The sequence below is a fragment of the Nyctereutes procyonoides genome, unplaced genomic scaffold, assembly GCF_905146905.1.
Source record: "Nyctereutes procyonoides isolate TBG_1078 unplaced genomic scaffold, NYPRO_anot_genome, whole genome shotgun sequence".
Taxonomy (NCBI): domain Eukaryota; kingdom Metazoa; phylum Chordata; class Mammalia; order Carnivora; family Canidae; genus Nyctereutes; species Nyctereutes procyonoides.
The window spans coordinates 29,049,222-29,066,121 of record NW_026575120.1 but is presented as its reverse complement, the minus strand read 5'-3'; the positions used below and the strand labels follow the sequence as shown (position 1 = coordinate 29,066,121).

At 40.2% G+C, this 16,900-nt stretch overlaps 1 protein-coding gene across 1 annotated transcript in view; it reads right to left on the bottom strand.

Moving 5' to 3' along the window:
• The window catches only part of DGKI (diacylglycerol kinase iota), a 420,356-nt gene that overhangs the window by 212,710 nt on the left and 190,746 nt on the right, over window positions 1-16,900 (bottom strand). Inside the window, 2 exon segments of the mRNA XM_055335472.1 lie at window positions 2,918-2,989; window positions 16,055-16,120. Coding sequence (XP_055191447.1) covers window positions 2,918-2,989; window positions 16,055-16,120 — 138 coding nt within the window.

Sequence of the window (16,900 nt, the reverse complement as noted above, 5' to 3'; positions counted from 1 at the left end):
GTAAGAAAGAAATTGCCTCTGCTGGGTTTGTCTGGGACTGCTAAAAAATACAATGACCCTACCACACTTGATAAGGCTAAAAGGCTTCCTGTTTTTGAAAGGAAGAAAGTAAATGGAGACTGGTGATCATAACAATACCTCAGGATTAGTGGCTTAACTCTGAACCAATGGACTGAGTGACCATCATTTTCTGAGTGTAAAGTGATAATGATGTGTGGTAACAATTTTTTCCTAAGAAACAAAATCCACATTATGCAATAATTGGGGCCTTAAAGATTTAATCCATGATTTTTAAAAACTTTTACATCAGTTTCTACTGCATTATACTTAATGGAAGCATAATGTGTCATCTTAACAGGAACAATTTTAAAAATGAAAGGGAGCACTGATAACAATTATGTTGGAACAACAAACATAAATCAGGACTGTCTCAGGAAACCTGGCAAATATGGCCATCCCAATTATGTCAGACAGAGAATTTGTCTTCATTTCTGCCTATCTTCACATGATCCTGTAGCAAATTACTAATTAAGTATGAATGCAAAAGAAGTTAGTAATTTCTCCTACCACCAGTTATTTGTGATCTGCAAAGAGTGATATACTGGAGAAACATTATCTAAATATCTTCTTCAAAACTGATTTTCTTTTAGCAATTCAAATAAACCCCTAACTGCATGCCCATTGCATTTCTAAAATAGTCAAGATTGGGATCCCTGGGTGGCTCAGTGGTTGAGCACCTGCCTTTGGCCCAGGGCGCGATCCTGGAGTCCCAGGATCGAGTCCCGTGTCGGGCTCCCGGCATGGAGCCTGCTTCTCCCTCCTCCTGTGTCTCTGCCTCTCTCTCTATGTCTATCATAAATAAATAAATCTTTAAAAAAAATAGTCAAGATCTCTGAGACAGTCTTTCAACTCTCAATTTATACCTGAGTACTCTCCAACCCAGACAAAGAGCTATCCAGATAAAGTCCAAAAATGCATAATTTTTACAAGGTGGAGTCAGAGCCTAAACCAAAAAACCTAGCTTTTGGACCCAGTTTTTTTTTCCCCCCTGCTGCAGAAAGTGCCTACAGACAGCACTTGTTTGACATCAGATATTCTTGAAGAGATTACCAATAGGGTTAAAATATATCCCCAATGCAATTTGTCTTAAAATGCTTTGTCTTAACTTTTTGTCATTTAACTGTTTGTCACTAACTCATCTTCTTGCAAAATCACCTACAACATGATTCAATTGGACTATGAATTAGTGACAAAAGAACATGTGCTTCACAGAAAGTAAGACTGAGTTCCCAGAATCAATGGATGCTGAAGAAACCCTCTTACCACAGCCTGGTTGCTACAGGAGTGGAGCCAATGTAGTCCATAGGAGCTCAAACTATCAATGATGTTATCCCACATGTGGAGTCTCAACAGATCAGGGAAACTCACAGCATAGATGCTGTTAGAGACACCTGGAACCTGAATCAGTTTCTTTCTCTCCAGGTGGAGATGCTGCCTTGATGGCATAGTTTCATTCAAGGACTAGGATGACCTTACATTTATGAGCATGTTCTTGAACAGAAGCACAAAGATTATTTGTGTAAAAATTAATTGAAAGGAGATGCAAATGCCTAGAAAATGTGGCAGGATGAGGATACAGTAATCATTGAACTTTCCAGACTAGTGCATCCCTACCTAGTGACAGTAGGTTCTCTTGATATGTAGGGAACTAGGGAAATTATGCTAGAGAGATATAGGTCAAATGTCATAAAATTCCTCAAATTCAAAAGCTTTTGCCCCACAAAAAATATCAATTTTATGTGTTTCAACTAAATGCATCTGCTCCTGACCTGTGCGCTCATTTGGCTAGTTAAATCTGATGTATGTAGAGGGCTGAGTCTTCCTGCAAAACCTTAACTTACCTTGAACACCACAGTCCTTTCTTTTCAGGTTGTCTATGCAATGAGTGGACTCTATGCCACAGTCATACAGTCATTCAACAAAGTAGGTGAACTGAGAGATTAGAGCAGAGGTCCACAAGCTTTTCTACAAAAGGCGCAGCTAGTAAATAGTTTAGCTTTAAGGGGCCATACTGTCCCTGTTGCAATTACTCAACTCTGCTGTTGTAACATGAAAGTAGCCAAGACAATATGTAAATGGATGGGTATGGCTGTGTTCCAATAAAATGTTATTTATAAGAACAGGCCATGTCAGATTTGGCCTATGGGCCACAGTCTGCCAACCCATGAGTTAGCATCGTCTATTTAAAAAAAAAAAAAAAAGAACAGGTGCATAAGCAAACAAGAAAATGAACCATCTGGTTGGAACAGAGGAGATAAACAATGGATAAAGGATAGATAAAAGAGGGAAACTACCATTGGATCCTAATGAATATATATGCCCAAATGTAAAAAAGAGTTACATTTCAATGAGCATTTGCACAGCTGTAACCAGATCCAAGCCTAAAGAGAGTACAAGACTGCCCCTGACCCCAACGCAACCCCATAAAAGTCACCCACATCAAAAAACAGAAGAACCAAGATGGCTGGATTCCAGTGTTAGAGAGATTATCTAATGTTGCAAATTCCAACCATAGAGGAGTTATCAACAATCTAGTGTGGTGGAAGAAATACGTTCTAGGGATGAGAAGTCCTCGACTGTAGACCCAGGGTGAGAACCAGGGGAGGATTTCCCAGTCTCTGATCTTAGGTTTCAGTGTATATAAATGAAGGGGTTGATTGACCTCTCTAGTTTCTCCCAGGTCATATAGGCTATAGTTCTATAGTTTTAATCTATCTTTCTTCCTTCAAGGATCCTAGGTGAGAGAAATAATACATAAATTAGAACCTTCCACTTATAGACAGCAACTCAAGTAATGATGTAAGTCTACTTTGATAAAACATGAGCCCACTTTGTTTTATTTCATCCCCAAACTTACCGCCTGCTTGCACCAGGAACAGCTGATAGCCACAATCTCTTTACTGTGGAAGGAGAATTTTTGCTGGAAGCCCTGGGATGTTAGGACAAGAGATAGAGAATTTAAAACCACTTTAATCACAGCACACACTCGCCCTCCTGAAGTCCAAAGAAGTAAGGCCAGAAGTGGCCCACCACTCAAGGTGACTAGCACTGCAAATGCCACAGTTAGCACTTGTGTCCTCCACCCTCCACCATCCCAGAACTTCTCACTCCTGAATCATCTGTAATGTGAGAGGAGGCACCAGTATTTGCTGTGCCACTAACTACTCAAGTCAGCCACAAAAAGTTGTTTCTTTTCCCCAATAAATGTGGTTCAGATAGAGTTTTATTATAAGTAAAAGGAAAGCCACTGTTGGGTCACATGGTTCTTTGTGATGATGGGCATCCACCTCACAGGTTCTGCATGATATGAACATCTAAGAACCCACAAAGACAGAAATTAAATATCAGAGTTAGGACCTAGAAATCAGGGTCTGGGTAGAGTCCAAGGGTGTTGTAGGAAATTCAAACACTTTCACCATCCCCTTGGGACTCAAAATAATCAGCTTTCAATTTTTATTTTTCACTGGCAAGCAGCAATGAGATTAATGGAATAGCAAACACAATCCTCTTAAATGAATAAACAGAATTACTTATCCATCAAGAACAGAAGAGATGTTTTTTGGCGGCTGCTGTCCTTATAATTACCAGAGAGAAGTAGGCAGTAATGCTCAAAGAACTTTGGTTAGTCCTCCCAAAGCTTATCCATTTCTATCTGCCTGTGACATCTATAAGCCCAAATAAACTAAAGCAGGGCAATGACAAAAAACATTTGAAGAGAGGATTGTGTAAAGTGATCAAAAGAAAACAGAAAGATGTAATGGGCAGGGAAGCTATTAAGGTCCTGGCTGAAAAAGTCTTGCCTTAATGTGTATAGATCACTGTAAGAAAAAAAAAAATTTACACATTATTAAAAGAATTCTCGATGGCACTTTTCTGCAGTCCCCAGAATTTCTACCAGTCTGTAGTATTTTATATACTATGGAGCACTTTCTCCATTTTCAGCCTCTCCATTCTCTTCAGTTCCTAAAGCACATTCATGTTCTCCATCTGCTTCTCTCATCTCCTGCACAAAACAAACCAGGATGGCTCTCAGCCCTCTATGCTCTGACTCCTCCTTGAATCCTTTTCTTTTGTCCCATACTCAAATCTCACTTCCAGAAACATGACTTAACATCAGACCTTCCTGGATTTTGAAAAATTTCTCCACCAGTCCCCCTTTCTCAGCAACTGAAGTGATAGCAATCATTCCAAGAACAAGGGGGTTGACGCAGCCGGCTGGAGATCACTCTCCTTACAAGGCCAGCTCGCAAAGTTGGCCCTTGGCTGGTATGTAGAAACTTGGATTTCAAGAGAGTTCCCCAATTCCCCCAAACAGCTCAGAGTGGCTCACTACATCTAATGTGTTGGTACAAACAATGTGGTTTATGCTGCACACCTGCTTTCCTCTAGCAGGTCTGGGACTTGAGTGTGTGCCAGGCAGGAGGTGTTTATGCAACCAGCCCCCCAGTAAAAACACTGGGCACTGAGCCTTTAATGAGACTAGGAGACAATCTTTCACATGTGTTGTCACAACCCATGTGGCTCTGTTAGGAAAGGACTTTTAGAAGGTTGCACCTGGTTGTCTCCAGACTTTGCCCCATATGCCTTTCCCTTTGCTGATTTTGCTGTGTGGCCTTTCATTGTAATAAATCACAGCCGTAATACTTACTGATTCCTGTAATCCTAGCAAATCTTCCAAACAGGTGGTCTTGGGGACCCTAATGCACTCACCTCTCCCAAACAATGCCTCCTTCTGTCGGTGATACTATCATTTCCCAAAAGGAAGCACTGCTTGTAAAACACATATGGATCAATTATTAGGACAGGTGTGGTGTCCACTGCTGCACGGCCAGCAACAACCCACACATCCCCCAGCACTGAGAGAGCTGCCTGATAGACACGGCTTAGAAGAGAGGACACAGAGCCCAGGGGCCAAAGGATTAGGCATGCAGGTCCTTTCAATTCAATGTGATATAATTCGATTCAAGATGAGTCAATGTGACACAAGATGGCACCAAATAGGAAGAAATTAATTCATACGGGAAGTGTTTGCCAAGTTCCCCATCATCTCTCAGGCTACTCCTGATGGACTAGGTAAAAGAGAGATGAATAAAACTTCCCTTTGAGCCATAGCAACCATTTGTAACTGTGTGAGGAAGGAAGCTGTAGCCAAGAGCAAGTGTACTAAAGCTGGTGCAGTGTCTGCACAGGGACTCCTGCAGCCAGCCCTGGGTGCATGGTTAGGTCCTTCCAGCCTGCTCCTCACAGGCAGCAGACAGCAGGCTTTTCAACTGGTCACTTCACATCTGGATGTCTGCCCCATTTGCTAACTTGTTGCTCTTGGGATAGTCTGTTTCCCCCTGGCTTCTTCATTCCATCTTGGCACAGCCACCAGGGAAAATGCTACTTCTTACATATCAGCATCATCTCAAAATACTCAACTACTTCTTTCCTCAAAGCTACAGAATCAACTATTCCTACTGGCATTTAGAGCCACCCATAATCTTCCCAATTTTTAACATCAATCTGTCACCCTATTATAAACTCCCATGTTTAGAGGAATGGATTTAATTTAATTTAATTACATTTCCAGCATGCTTTATTCATTTCCATGTTTTGGCCAATTTTTTCTGTTATCTTCAAACCATCATCTAGAATGCCCACCACTGTATCACCTATGGCATGTGAATTTTACTTCCACTACAAAAATCCAAGTCTTCTAAGATCACTTCAATTCACTGTGATCCCTCCTGCTAAATTGTAAGCCTTTTTTTTTTTGGTCCTCCCCTTAGCATTAATGAACAGCTACCCTAAGTTGCTGGTTATTTTATGTGTACATGAATTTGAGAGAAGCCCTTGTGATTTTTTTTTTCCTTTCTTTTTAAGTAGGCTCCAAGCCCAGTGCAGAGCCCAATGCACAGCTTGAACTCATGACCCTGATATCAAGACTGGAGCTGAGGGGATCCCTGGGTGGCGCAGTGGTTTGGCGCCTGCCTTTGGCCCAGGGCGCGATCCTGGAGACCCGGGATCGAATCCCACGTCAGGCTCCCGGTGCATGGAGCCTGCTTCTCCCTCTGCCTGTGTCTCTGCCTCTCTCTCTCTCTCACTGTGTGCCTATCATAAATAAATAAAAATTAAAAAAAAAAGACTGGAGCTGATATCAAGAGTTGGAATTTAACCGCCTGAGCCACCTAGGCACCCCATAATATTTCTTAATAGGTCTCTACAATTCACCATAGTTTTTGAAAATCATTGGCATGGTATGTTTTCTAATTGAACAAGAAAGTCATTGTCACCACGTGATCCAATTAAAAATTTTATGCTATCCCGGGATCCCTGGGTGGCGCAGCGGTTTGGCGCCTGCATTTGGCCCAGGGCGCGATCCTGGAGACCCGGGATCGAATCCCACGTCAGGCTCCCGGTGCATGGAGCCTGCTTCTCCCTCTGCCTGTGTCTCTGCCTCTCTCTCTCTCTCTATCATAAGTAAATAAAAATTAAAAAAAAAATTTATGCTATCCAGACCCTAAAAACCTAACGCAAACCACCTGAAAATACGCCCCTACCTGCATCTTCCTCCAACCCCTACAGACAGGGCAAGCATACAAGGATTCTAATTGTCAGTTGTTAAGTCTGTGACACTGACAAGCTACATGGCTGACCATCAGTATAGTAGAACCAGTGATGCAATAGCAGGAGCCAACCAGAAGTCTGAATGCTGCTGTGTCAGATGTATTGGTAAACAGTCTTAAATGCTATTGTTACACAGCCACTTTTCTATTAATTCATACAGCAGATGACTGAATATCAAATAGAAGCTGACAGAGAGATGGAAAAACTGAGGATAGTTCTTGGACCTTCTAATAATTATTAGCCTGGTGATCTTAGACAAATCACTTAACCCTTCTGATTTCTTCCTTCACCTGAAAATGAAAATAAAAAATACAAATCTCTTCTATACCCCAAAATGGTTTTAAGTATACAATGAAGCAATTTTATCTGCGAGATCTTTACAACACAGCAAATATAAATGAAGGAATACTTTTATTGCTAAGATCTATCAACAGGAACCTCTCCCATTGCCTTGCTGATGAAGCTCTGCAGTGACTGATAGGACCAGTGACACTGTATCTGATGGTAGTGAGTGTGTGTATTAGCCCACCCCTCTACTGAACATTGGCCTTCTGGCTTCAGGGAAACAGATGCAGCCCACTTAGGCTGTAGTCTCAACAGCCAGGCTGATACCAGAAACAAACAGCAAGGCCATCCACAACGAGGGCTCTGGGCACTGCGCTCATACAGAACTGTAGGTCTCTTAGAAACGAGGTCTGTGCTTTGTTTTTGGATGCTGGTCTGGAAGAGTCACAGCAGCCATGGCTTCAGGGTTATTGTCTAACACAGAGACATAAATAGAACCACATCAAAGCCTTCATGAACCAAGTTCCCACAGACCACCTGCAATGGGGAGATTTTGGCCGGGATCACAGCAAAAAGAGCCAGATTCCTAATTACCCATTTTTAAATACTGGCCCAAATCTAATATCATGGTACTGACAGATGCCTTTACTGAATTTCAGCTGACTATGATTTTTAAGGCTATTTTGTTCATCACTATCAAAGAGTAAAATAGGGATGTGAGGTCATATGCTTTGGATCTAACTGACTGCAGAATTATAAATGCCATGAACCCTGAGAGATAAGGTCATTTATTTTTGGGGGTTGAGTTTTTTAATGAAATTGAGTCCTTGGAATAAAGTTTAAACAATATTTCTTCTGAGTATCTAAAGCTTTGCTGTCTCTTTTTCTTTTGCAATCTAGGGCATATACCAAATGGCCCTCAGTTCTACAGCTTTGGCTTAAACCAGAAACGAAGGGCTTTACTTGAAACAAACAAATGATTTTACTGTTTATGTATTTTACTGAGGTTTGAATAAGGGGATCTTCTGACCACCGCCTGATTCTCTGTTTGATTTTGTTTTATCCAACAGTATTGTTGATACTGCTCTTGCCTCCAAAACTTTAAACAACAAAAACAAAATAAACCTCTACATATCCACTCCCATGTCCAAGATTCACAAAGTATTGCAAAAGGCAAACCCAAGGGAATTATAAGACTAAGTCAATATTTATCTCAAAACAGAGAACTTGAAGCATTTTTGCTCAAGTACTTTCTATAATTTTTGACAAATGTCTAGTTTTATACATTTTAGATTTAATATCTAAAATCTTCATCAGATGCAAGTTCATTACTTCTAGAAAATAAAAATGAAATTCTAAAATAAACTGCTATACCACTCTTATAAACTTATCCAATGGAATACAAATACCACAGTAATTCAATACAATGAAAAAGGAAATGCTATCATCAATCAGAGCAGAACCTCGCTAAAGATCTCAAACTGGTTGTGCTGTTTCAGTATGAATGCTTTTAACCAGCTTAGGCTCACAAACAACCATGACATTTGAGCACCACCAGCTGAAGCTGATAAATAACTAAGACCTCTGAATGACCTCAGAGTAGACCCACACCAACCTAATTGAAAACATGTTTTTAGCCAATGAAAAATGGTACTTGTATGACCTTTGAGTGACCCAGGCACAGACCCACACCAATCTAAACAATCTAAAACCTTTTTCCTGACTAATAAAAAAAATTTCACTTGTTTTAACCAACTATCTAGAGACTCATGGACTAATTCTGCCCTATACAGAGTACAAGCTTTAGTCTTTAACAAAACCACCATAAACCAATCCGTTTCCTACAATATACAACTTGTTGACTTTTTCCCCTCAGCAAACTACTTAGTCCAGTCTTTTTACTGGTATGTGTACTCTTGCCTGACAATGTGAATCAGTAGATACTGGGCTATTTTTATAATATGTCTTTTTCCTTGGTCCTCCAATGGTGAAAATTTAGTAGTATTGATATACGTGCTCACCCTTACAGTTAGTGCAGCTTTATAATAGCCAAGATATGCAAGCAGCCTAAGTGTCTACCAATGGATGGATAAAGAAGATGTACACATACGCACACACACACACACAATTACTCAACCATAAGAAGGAACTCAGCCATAAAAAAGAACATGGAATATTACTCAGCCATAAAAAAAAAATGAGAACTTGACACTGGGATAACATGGATGGACCTAGAGGGTATTATGCTAAGTGAAATAAGTCAGAGAATGACAAGTACTGTATCATTTCACTTTCTGGGGAATCTAAAAAACAAAACAAATGAACAAAGAACAGAAAGAGACTCATAAATACTGAGAACTGGTAGTTGCCCAAGGACAGGGGTGTGGGTGGGTGGATGGATGGGCAAAATAGGTAAAGGAGAGTGGAAGGTACAGGCTTCCAGTTACAGAATAAATAAGTCACAGAAATAATAAGCATAGCATAGGGAACAGAATCAATGGTTTGTAATAGCATTGTATGGTAACAGATGGCAATTATGCTTGTGATCATAGGATAGCATACACACTTGTCAAATCACTATGTTGTACACCTGAAACTAATATAACATGTCAACTGTACTTCAAGGAAACAAAAAGTACAGAAAAAATTGGCAGCATTAATTTTCTAGTTTATGCAGCATTACAGTTTATTTACTCATAGAAAATCTAATTTACCTGAACTTCCTAAATTTCCTCTACTGATTTTACTAGGCTTATTTGTAGGAATAAAGCTAAATCTGTAGCAATAGTCAATATTTTCAAAATGTAGGGATCCCTGGGTGGCGCAGCGGTTTGGCGCCTGCCTTTGGCCCAGGGCACGATCCTGGAGACCCGGGATCGAATCCCACGTCGGGCTCCCGGTGCATGGAGCCTGCTTCTCCCTCTGCCTATGTCTCTGCCTCTCTCTCTCACTCTCTATCATAAGTAAAAAAATAAAAAAAATAAAAAAATTAAAAAAAAAAGATTTTCAAAATGTAAACCTATGTGGTCATCTAAAATGAATTATAACAAATGATGTCTTTATAAATGGAAAGCAATGTTTTTATGACTTCTTACAGCACTGCAAATTACGAATCTAGTGACTTTATTAGAATTATCTTATATTCTTATCTATTGGGTTTAATTATAATACACTTTGCAGTATTAATTAAAGGCTCTGAAAATTTATTAATGCCCTTATTGTCAATAATATGCTCTTGCTCTAAAGTAATCACTGACTTACACACAGATTGACACTTTATTATTTTTCAATAAAACATTCTGTGTCCTTCCATTCTAATGTTGCCAGTAATTACAATGCATTAATCAGTGCAAATCAGTCTTATTATCCTCACAGTTTCTGTTTTTGCCATTAATTTATCTGAAGGCTCTTGTCATAAACTACAGATCATAAATTGAGGAAGCACAATTTAGGGCACAGTCATCTTAGTGAAGTTAACACTGCTACCATGAACTTCTCGGGCAGTTTGAAGACTTGATTTACAGAACTTAGTCATTTGAAAGACAAATGACTTCACTGAAACAGACAGCTTAACCTAGGACCTTGCAATTAAGAAATAATTAGAATTAAGCCTATAACAATGGCTACTGATTTACATTTTAATTTACATGACAACTATTTTTAACTGTGACATTTATATTTCATAGTTTTATGACTATCCTTATTCTAGGACAAAAATGTCTTATACAGATACTGGGAGTTATACTCAATATGGCCAAAACTGTATATAAAACATTACCTGTTGGGTTTATATCTTTGTCCTAAAATACCAGGGAAGTTCTTTACATGAAAGTATTTTCCTAATGATACAACCAGCTACAATTATGGTAATGTCATCCATGAAAATTAATTTCATCTGATTGTCTCATAATTGATACTTACCAATAAAACTATAACACTGATAATATTCACCAAGCAGGTTGTTTTGTTTAAAAACAACTTTTCCCAAAGATAGGATTGATGTTACTACAGTTACCAAATAAAAATGATTGCAGCTTTTCTGAGAAGCCATATAATCTATAATCTTGCTGACAGTATGACATTCCAGGAGATAATTGGCTGTACTTTTACCCTTAACTAATGGAGGAAAATGCTCTTCTGCTGGCAGAACTAACGATGCTTTCTTTCTGGGCAAACTTAGGCTATTTTGCTGTAACAGCCCCAGACAGCTGAGAAAGAGAATTAGAAAATTTGCCAAAATTAGTTAGATTGTGTCCCTCCTGGCTTCATGAATTTATGTCAGAGTAGCATCACCATAAAATGTATGCCTTTAGAGAAAGAAAGGATTCTGCTGTCTAGAAATAGCTTTGACTTCATTTTAAGGGTTTGATAGTCCACTGATGGATTTTCTAGCTATGCCTAATAGAGCCACTATTTCTGTGAGATTTTGATTGTCTCTTCCTCTATCACAGCAATTCTGACTTTCCTGCTGTACTTAATGAGGACTATTTTTTGTTCCAGTTTTCAAACACCATCTCATGTTACATTACACTTCCTGATAGTACTTCAAATGACCTAATAACTTTTCACATCAATGTGCCCGGCCAGGGAGGTATATGGGCATTAAGAAAGAACAGGTTTCATCTCAAAAGATCTAGCTGTAGGACATAACCAGTATTTGCCAGCTGGAATGGGAAAGTGTATATGGGATGGCATCCTGAGGGTTCAGAATAAAAGGGGATAGGATTTTAAGCTGGATAAAGACATCTCTCAATGTGGGAGCACTCCTCTACAATAGAGCATTTAACACATTATCAGGAACCCCAGAAGATGATGTTAACATTCAATGGCATTCTGAAAACTTGAATAAAGAGGGTTTATTTAAATGAAGTAGAAATGCCAGGATTGCTATGATAGAGGAAGTTGTGAAAATTTCACAGAAATAGGCATGATAGAATTGTTATATTAAGTACAGCTGGAAAATCCACTACTGGACTCTGTTCTGCAAGAGGTGCCAAAGGATACTCCCCTTACAAAAGCAACAAAAGCTGGTAAGAAGGATACCATCATTGTTGAGAAGCTCTCCTCTGTAGATTAGGTCTGATGATAGGAAATGCCTTATAGAATGAGCATTCTGACAGCAACAAGGGCTATGGAATCCCAAAATAATAGGACCACATGGCAGCAATTAACCATTGAAGCAAGGTGGGTACAATCACAGCAAGATTGAAGTTGCAGCCAAGGGGGCTTGACCTACAAAGAGCTATCAAATGGTTAATACAGCAATAACTCCCTAGAGGCAAGATGGAGTACAGATAAAACGGGTATTGTTCAATCTAACAATCACAAGAAATCAAGAATGGAGAATCAAGAGATATGAAGACCAATGCTCCCACAGGTCATAATCTTTTGCCTCATTTCTGGACTTAATCCAGTTTTCAAAGATAAAACTCACTGATTAGAGACAGCAAGTCTACCAGAGAAAAATCCTGCAACATCATAGTAGGGGTCTATGTCAACATTTCTTCAGCCTCTAAAAGAGGATATAGACATTTACTTGGGTAGTCGTATACTGGGGAGGCAGAAATATCCAAACATTCTGAAGACTACTGGACAAGAGTCCAAGTTGATCTGTATACCCAAGGTCCTGGGTATGAAGCAACATCTTGGTGCCCTTTTAGAGTAGGGACGTACGAAGTCCAATTAAAAAAATAAAGTCCTGGGCAGCCCCGGTGGCGCAGCGGTTTGGCACCGCCTGCAGCCCGGGGTGTGATCCTGGAGACCCGGGATCGAGTCCCGCGTCGGGCTCGCTGCATGGAGCCTGCTTCTCCCTCTGCCTGTGTCGCTGCCTCTCTCTCTCTCTGTGTGTGTGTCTCTATGAATAAATAAAAAAAATTAAAAAAAAAAAAGTCCTGGGGATCCCTGGGTGGCTCAGCGGTTTAGCGCCTGCCTTTGGCCTGGGTGCGATCCTGGAGTTCCGGGATCGAGTCCCATATCAGGCTTCCGGCATGGAGCCTGCTTCTCCCTCCTCCTGTGTCTCTGCCTCTCTCTCTCTCTCTCTCTCTCTGTCTATACTAAATAAATAAACAAATCTTAAAAAAAAAAAAAAAAAAGTCCTGGGCCAGGCCCGGTTCACAGAGAGTCTACTGGCCTCACAAATCCACCAGAATTAATTTTCCTGCTCCCTAATTGTGTAATTGGAGTAAACATATCTAGTATATTCAGCAGAACTCCAGTTATTGGTTTCTTGGCCTGTTATGCAAGAGCTGGCATAGGGAGGCCTCAAGCCCAAGTGAAACCATAAACCACTCTCCCTGTCATATCTAAATCAAAACCAATGTCACATTCTCAATTAGGTGATATTAAACGATTAATTTTTAAGTTATGGTAATGGTATTGTGTTTATGTTTTTAAAAACTATTACCTGTTTACATGCCACCCATACAGACTACAGGAAGCCATGGTGGTAGTCCCTAAAATATTGCCATTTAATGAGCTCCTACAAAACCAGACATTATACTGGAGATAATTCTGGACTACCACAAATTCAACCCAGTGTATCTAAAAGCAGGGATCTTCTGATCTTGAGTATATGACATATGGCCATTGATTTGGCAAATGAATTATTTTCCAGCCCTTTCTGAAAATAGAATCAAAAACTGTTTACATTCACTTGGTAGAGTTAACAGGGCTTTTAACTCCTCTGAATCCTATCCAAATGTAGTGCAAAGGGACCTGAGCCATATGAACATTCTGCAGACCACTTGGTTCACTCTATCAATGACATTGTGTCGAAATGGGTGTCAAGAAATGGCAAGTACGTTGGAGGTTTTAATGAGACAGAGGGTGGGGAAATAAATACTATGAAAAAACCCAGGATGCCTGGGTGGCTCAGTGGTTGAGTGTCTGCCTTCAGCTCAGGGTGTGATCCGGGATTTCTGGGATCAAGTCCCACATCAGGCTCTCTCCGGGGAGTCTGCTTCTCCCACAGCCTGTGTCTCTGCCTCTCTCTCTCTCTCTCTGTGTGTCCTCTAATCCAGAGTACAAACCAGGATCCATAGAAAGATTATTTACCATCTGGTGAGACACACAGGTGTAAGATCATCCCATCCTATAACTCCTAGAGTCTCTGAGAAGTCATAAGCAGCTGGATTATACACAGGGGATGAATATAGTAATATATTATTGTGGGAACATCATGTGAGGAGTTGGGATCACTGACTTCCCAGCTAATAGCCATAAGCACTCCAAGACTGCTGCCTGAGAACAGAGGAAGCAAAGGAGACATGGTCACAGCATCCCAGGGTACAGGGAGTCCAGTTTCCCCATTTGGTTGACCATGCCAGTGGAAGACAAGGCCAGAAAAGGGAGCATGATGTGACACGAGGGGATATCTGAACCAAAATATAATGTTTATTGATTTTCTTTTAATCAAATTCCTCCAACTCTATTACGGCTTGAAAGTTATTGGGGGTGGTGCCAGCTACTAGGCTATCCAGTGAAGATGAGTTTGCAAGGCAAAGAGCTTCTTCATCCAGATCCTTCCTACTATTCACATATCTAACCTCAAAGTTGGCTGTGCCTGAATACCTACTTGTTTCTTCTCTCGTCTTTCTCTTTCTTTTTCTCTTTCTCTTTCTTTTCTCTTTCTTTTTCTTTCTTTCTTTCTTTCTTTCTTTCTTTCTTTCTTTCTTTCTTTCTTTCTTTCTTTCTTTCTTTCAGGAAAGTTGTAGTCTACAGTCTACTATGTAAGATAAAGCCCACAAGCCCCAAGGCAACCCCAGAAAGAGTAGGGTAGATGGACCCAATGAAGGAAGGTCATGTAAGAGTAGAGGACTTCTTCCTAACCATGTAAAAGGTCAAATAACAACCATTCTACTCTCCCTTCCTCCTCATCTTCCTTTTACTTTCTTCCCCTTTCAACCTATTTCATGTGTCCTTTTTATAAGCTAGAAAGGAACCAACTAAAAGTCACTGTGAACTGAGGAGATAACGCCAGTAATAATGGAGGGCAATACCCTTGAAGTAAAGACAAGTAGCCTTCCAAAGAAAAACTTGGTAATTGAAGCTACAGTATGATATTTTCTTTCCAGCACCAGTCAAAACAGTAAAATTCATGAAACTTTTTCCAATTCTCACTCACCCTCAACACTCCTACCTCAGATAGCCAGTATTTCCTTGCAGCCCTCTTTTGTCAAAAATGCTATGCTGGTCAGCTCATCCCAGTGCTTGATCAAAAAAAGTCATGTGAATAAATAAATAAATTGGGAATTAATTGATGAAGAATATATATACTCCCAAGTTATCTTGCTTTACCAAATCAAAACTGCCCTTTACTGAACCCTGCTTACTATTGATTACCAAAAAAAAAAAAAATCTTTGTAGTATGTAGTATGTCTTAGTATGTTTAACCTTCCCAGAGGGTCCTTTTACTCCTAAGGCAGACCTTTCTTTGTACAATAAGAAAAGCCATAACCCAAATCTCTTGAAGTCAATAACTTGTGGAATCTATGGAGTTTTATAGCATGTGGCCATGGGACCTACCCTCTCCCCCACCGTCTTTTGCCGAGTGGCCCTGTACACCAAGAGGCCTTTCACCAGTCACACAGAGAGAGTAGACATAAACAGCCACAAAGTGAAGAGGCTATCTCTTTCCAGGAACTGGATAATGGCCTAAGAGAGCAACACATTTCTTGTTTCTATGTTGCCTTCCTGGGTTGAGTTCTGCCCAAACACAATAATGTGTCAACAAAAATAGTGCTACTCACTGATTTTCTGCTGAGCAAGGAATATGGCAAGCCAGGAGTCCTCAGGAGGGGGTTTTAACAAAATAAGAAGTTTTTTGTGTTTTTTTTTTTTAACCATTGACCATGAAATTCACTGTACAAGTGTATCCATCTCCCTTAAAACGTGCCAATACCTGTATTAAGACCCCTGCCTCTTGCAGGGAGTTCTACAACTCCGAGTACCTCTTAAGAAAAGGGACCTTGAGAAATAAGGCCTTTCAGAAAGGAAGAGACATACTGAGCACTGGATTCGGGTGAGAGGACTCATCTACCTCGGGTGCTTATGAAGGCCTGGGGAGCCTCCTGTGATGGCCATGAGGTGCTGGGCCCCTTACCTTACCACACTGCTTACATTTTCCCTCCTGCCGACGCCTGTGCACCCAGTGATGACGCACAAAGTTCTGTGGGAAAACAAAATTAAATGAGTATGTTTAGATTGGCAAACCTCATTATTAGTTTTTTAAATGTTAAGAATATAGATTCCCATAAACCAAAACCTAAGCCCATATCAGCACAAAACCAAATATGTGTGTGTATGATTGGTTTAACAATAAACATGAATCCACTTAGAAAACTGAACCTACTCCCATGCCCAGCCACCTTCCATATTTATAGAAACCATTCATTGTGTCCTCCTGCCATGTCTTCCTCATGGCCACAACATTGTGCTTTTACTCTGCTTCCTTCCTAGTAAAAGGCTATGCTGATGTGGGAAATAACGGAAATATCCTCAGAGAGGTAAGAAGATGAGGGAGATAAGATGAAGCAATAATATCCATTTTTAAAAACAAATATGTATCAGGACACCTAGGTGGCTCAGTGATTGAGCATCTGCCTTCAAGTCAGGTCGTGATCCCATGGTCCTGGGATGGAGTCCTGCATCAGGACTTCTCCCTCTGCCTGTGTCTGTCTGTCTGTCTCTCTATGTCTCTCATGAATAAATAAAATAAAAATCTTTTAAAAACTTATAAAAATAAATATGTCTTTAATGCTTTATATATGCCAGGCATGCACTGCACCTAACATCCATGCTAGATAGAGCTTCAAGAAACTGAGTTCTCAGAAAGAAACAAACCTCCTCATTCAGGACATACAGGATGAGAATTTTTCACTAGCTAAAGTGAAGGGAAAGAAAAGCTGAAGGAGAAAGATGACAGAGGCAAGAGATGTGGCCCCATCGT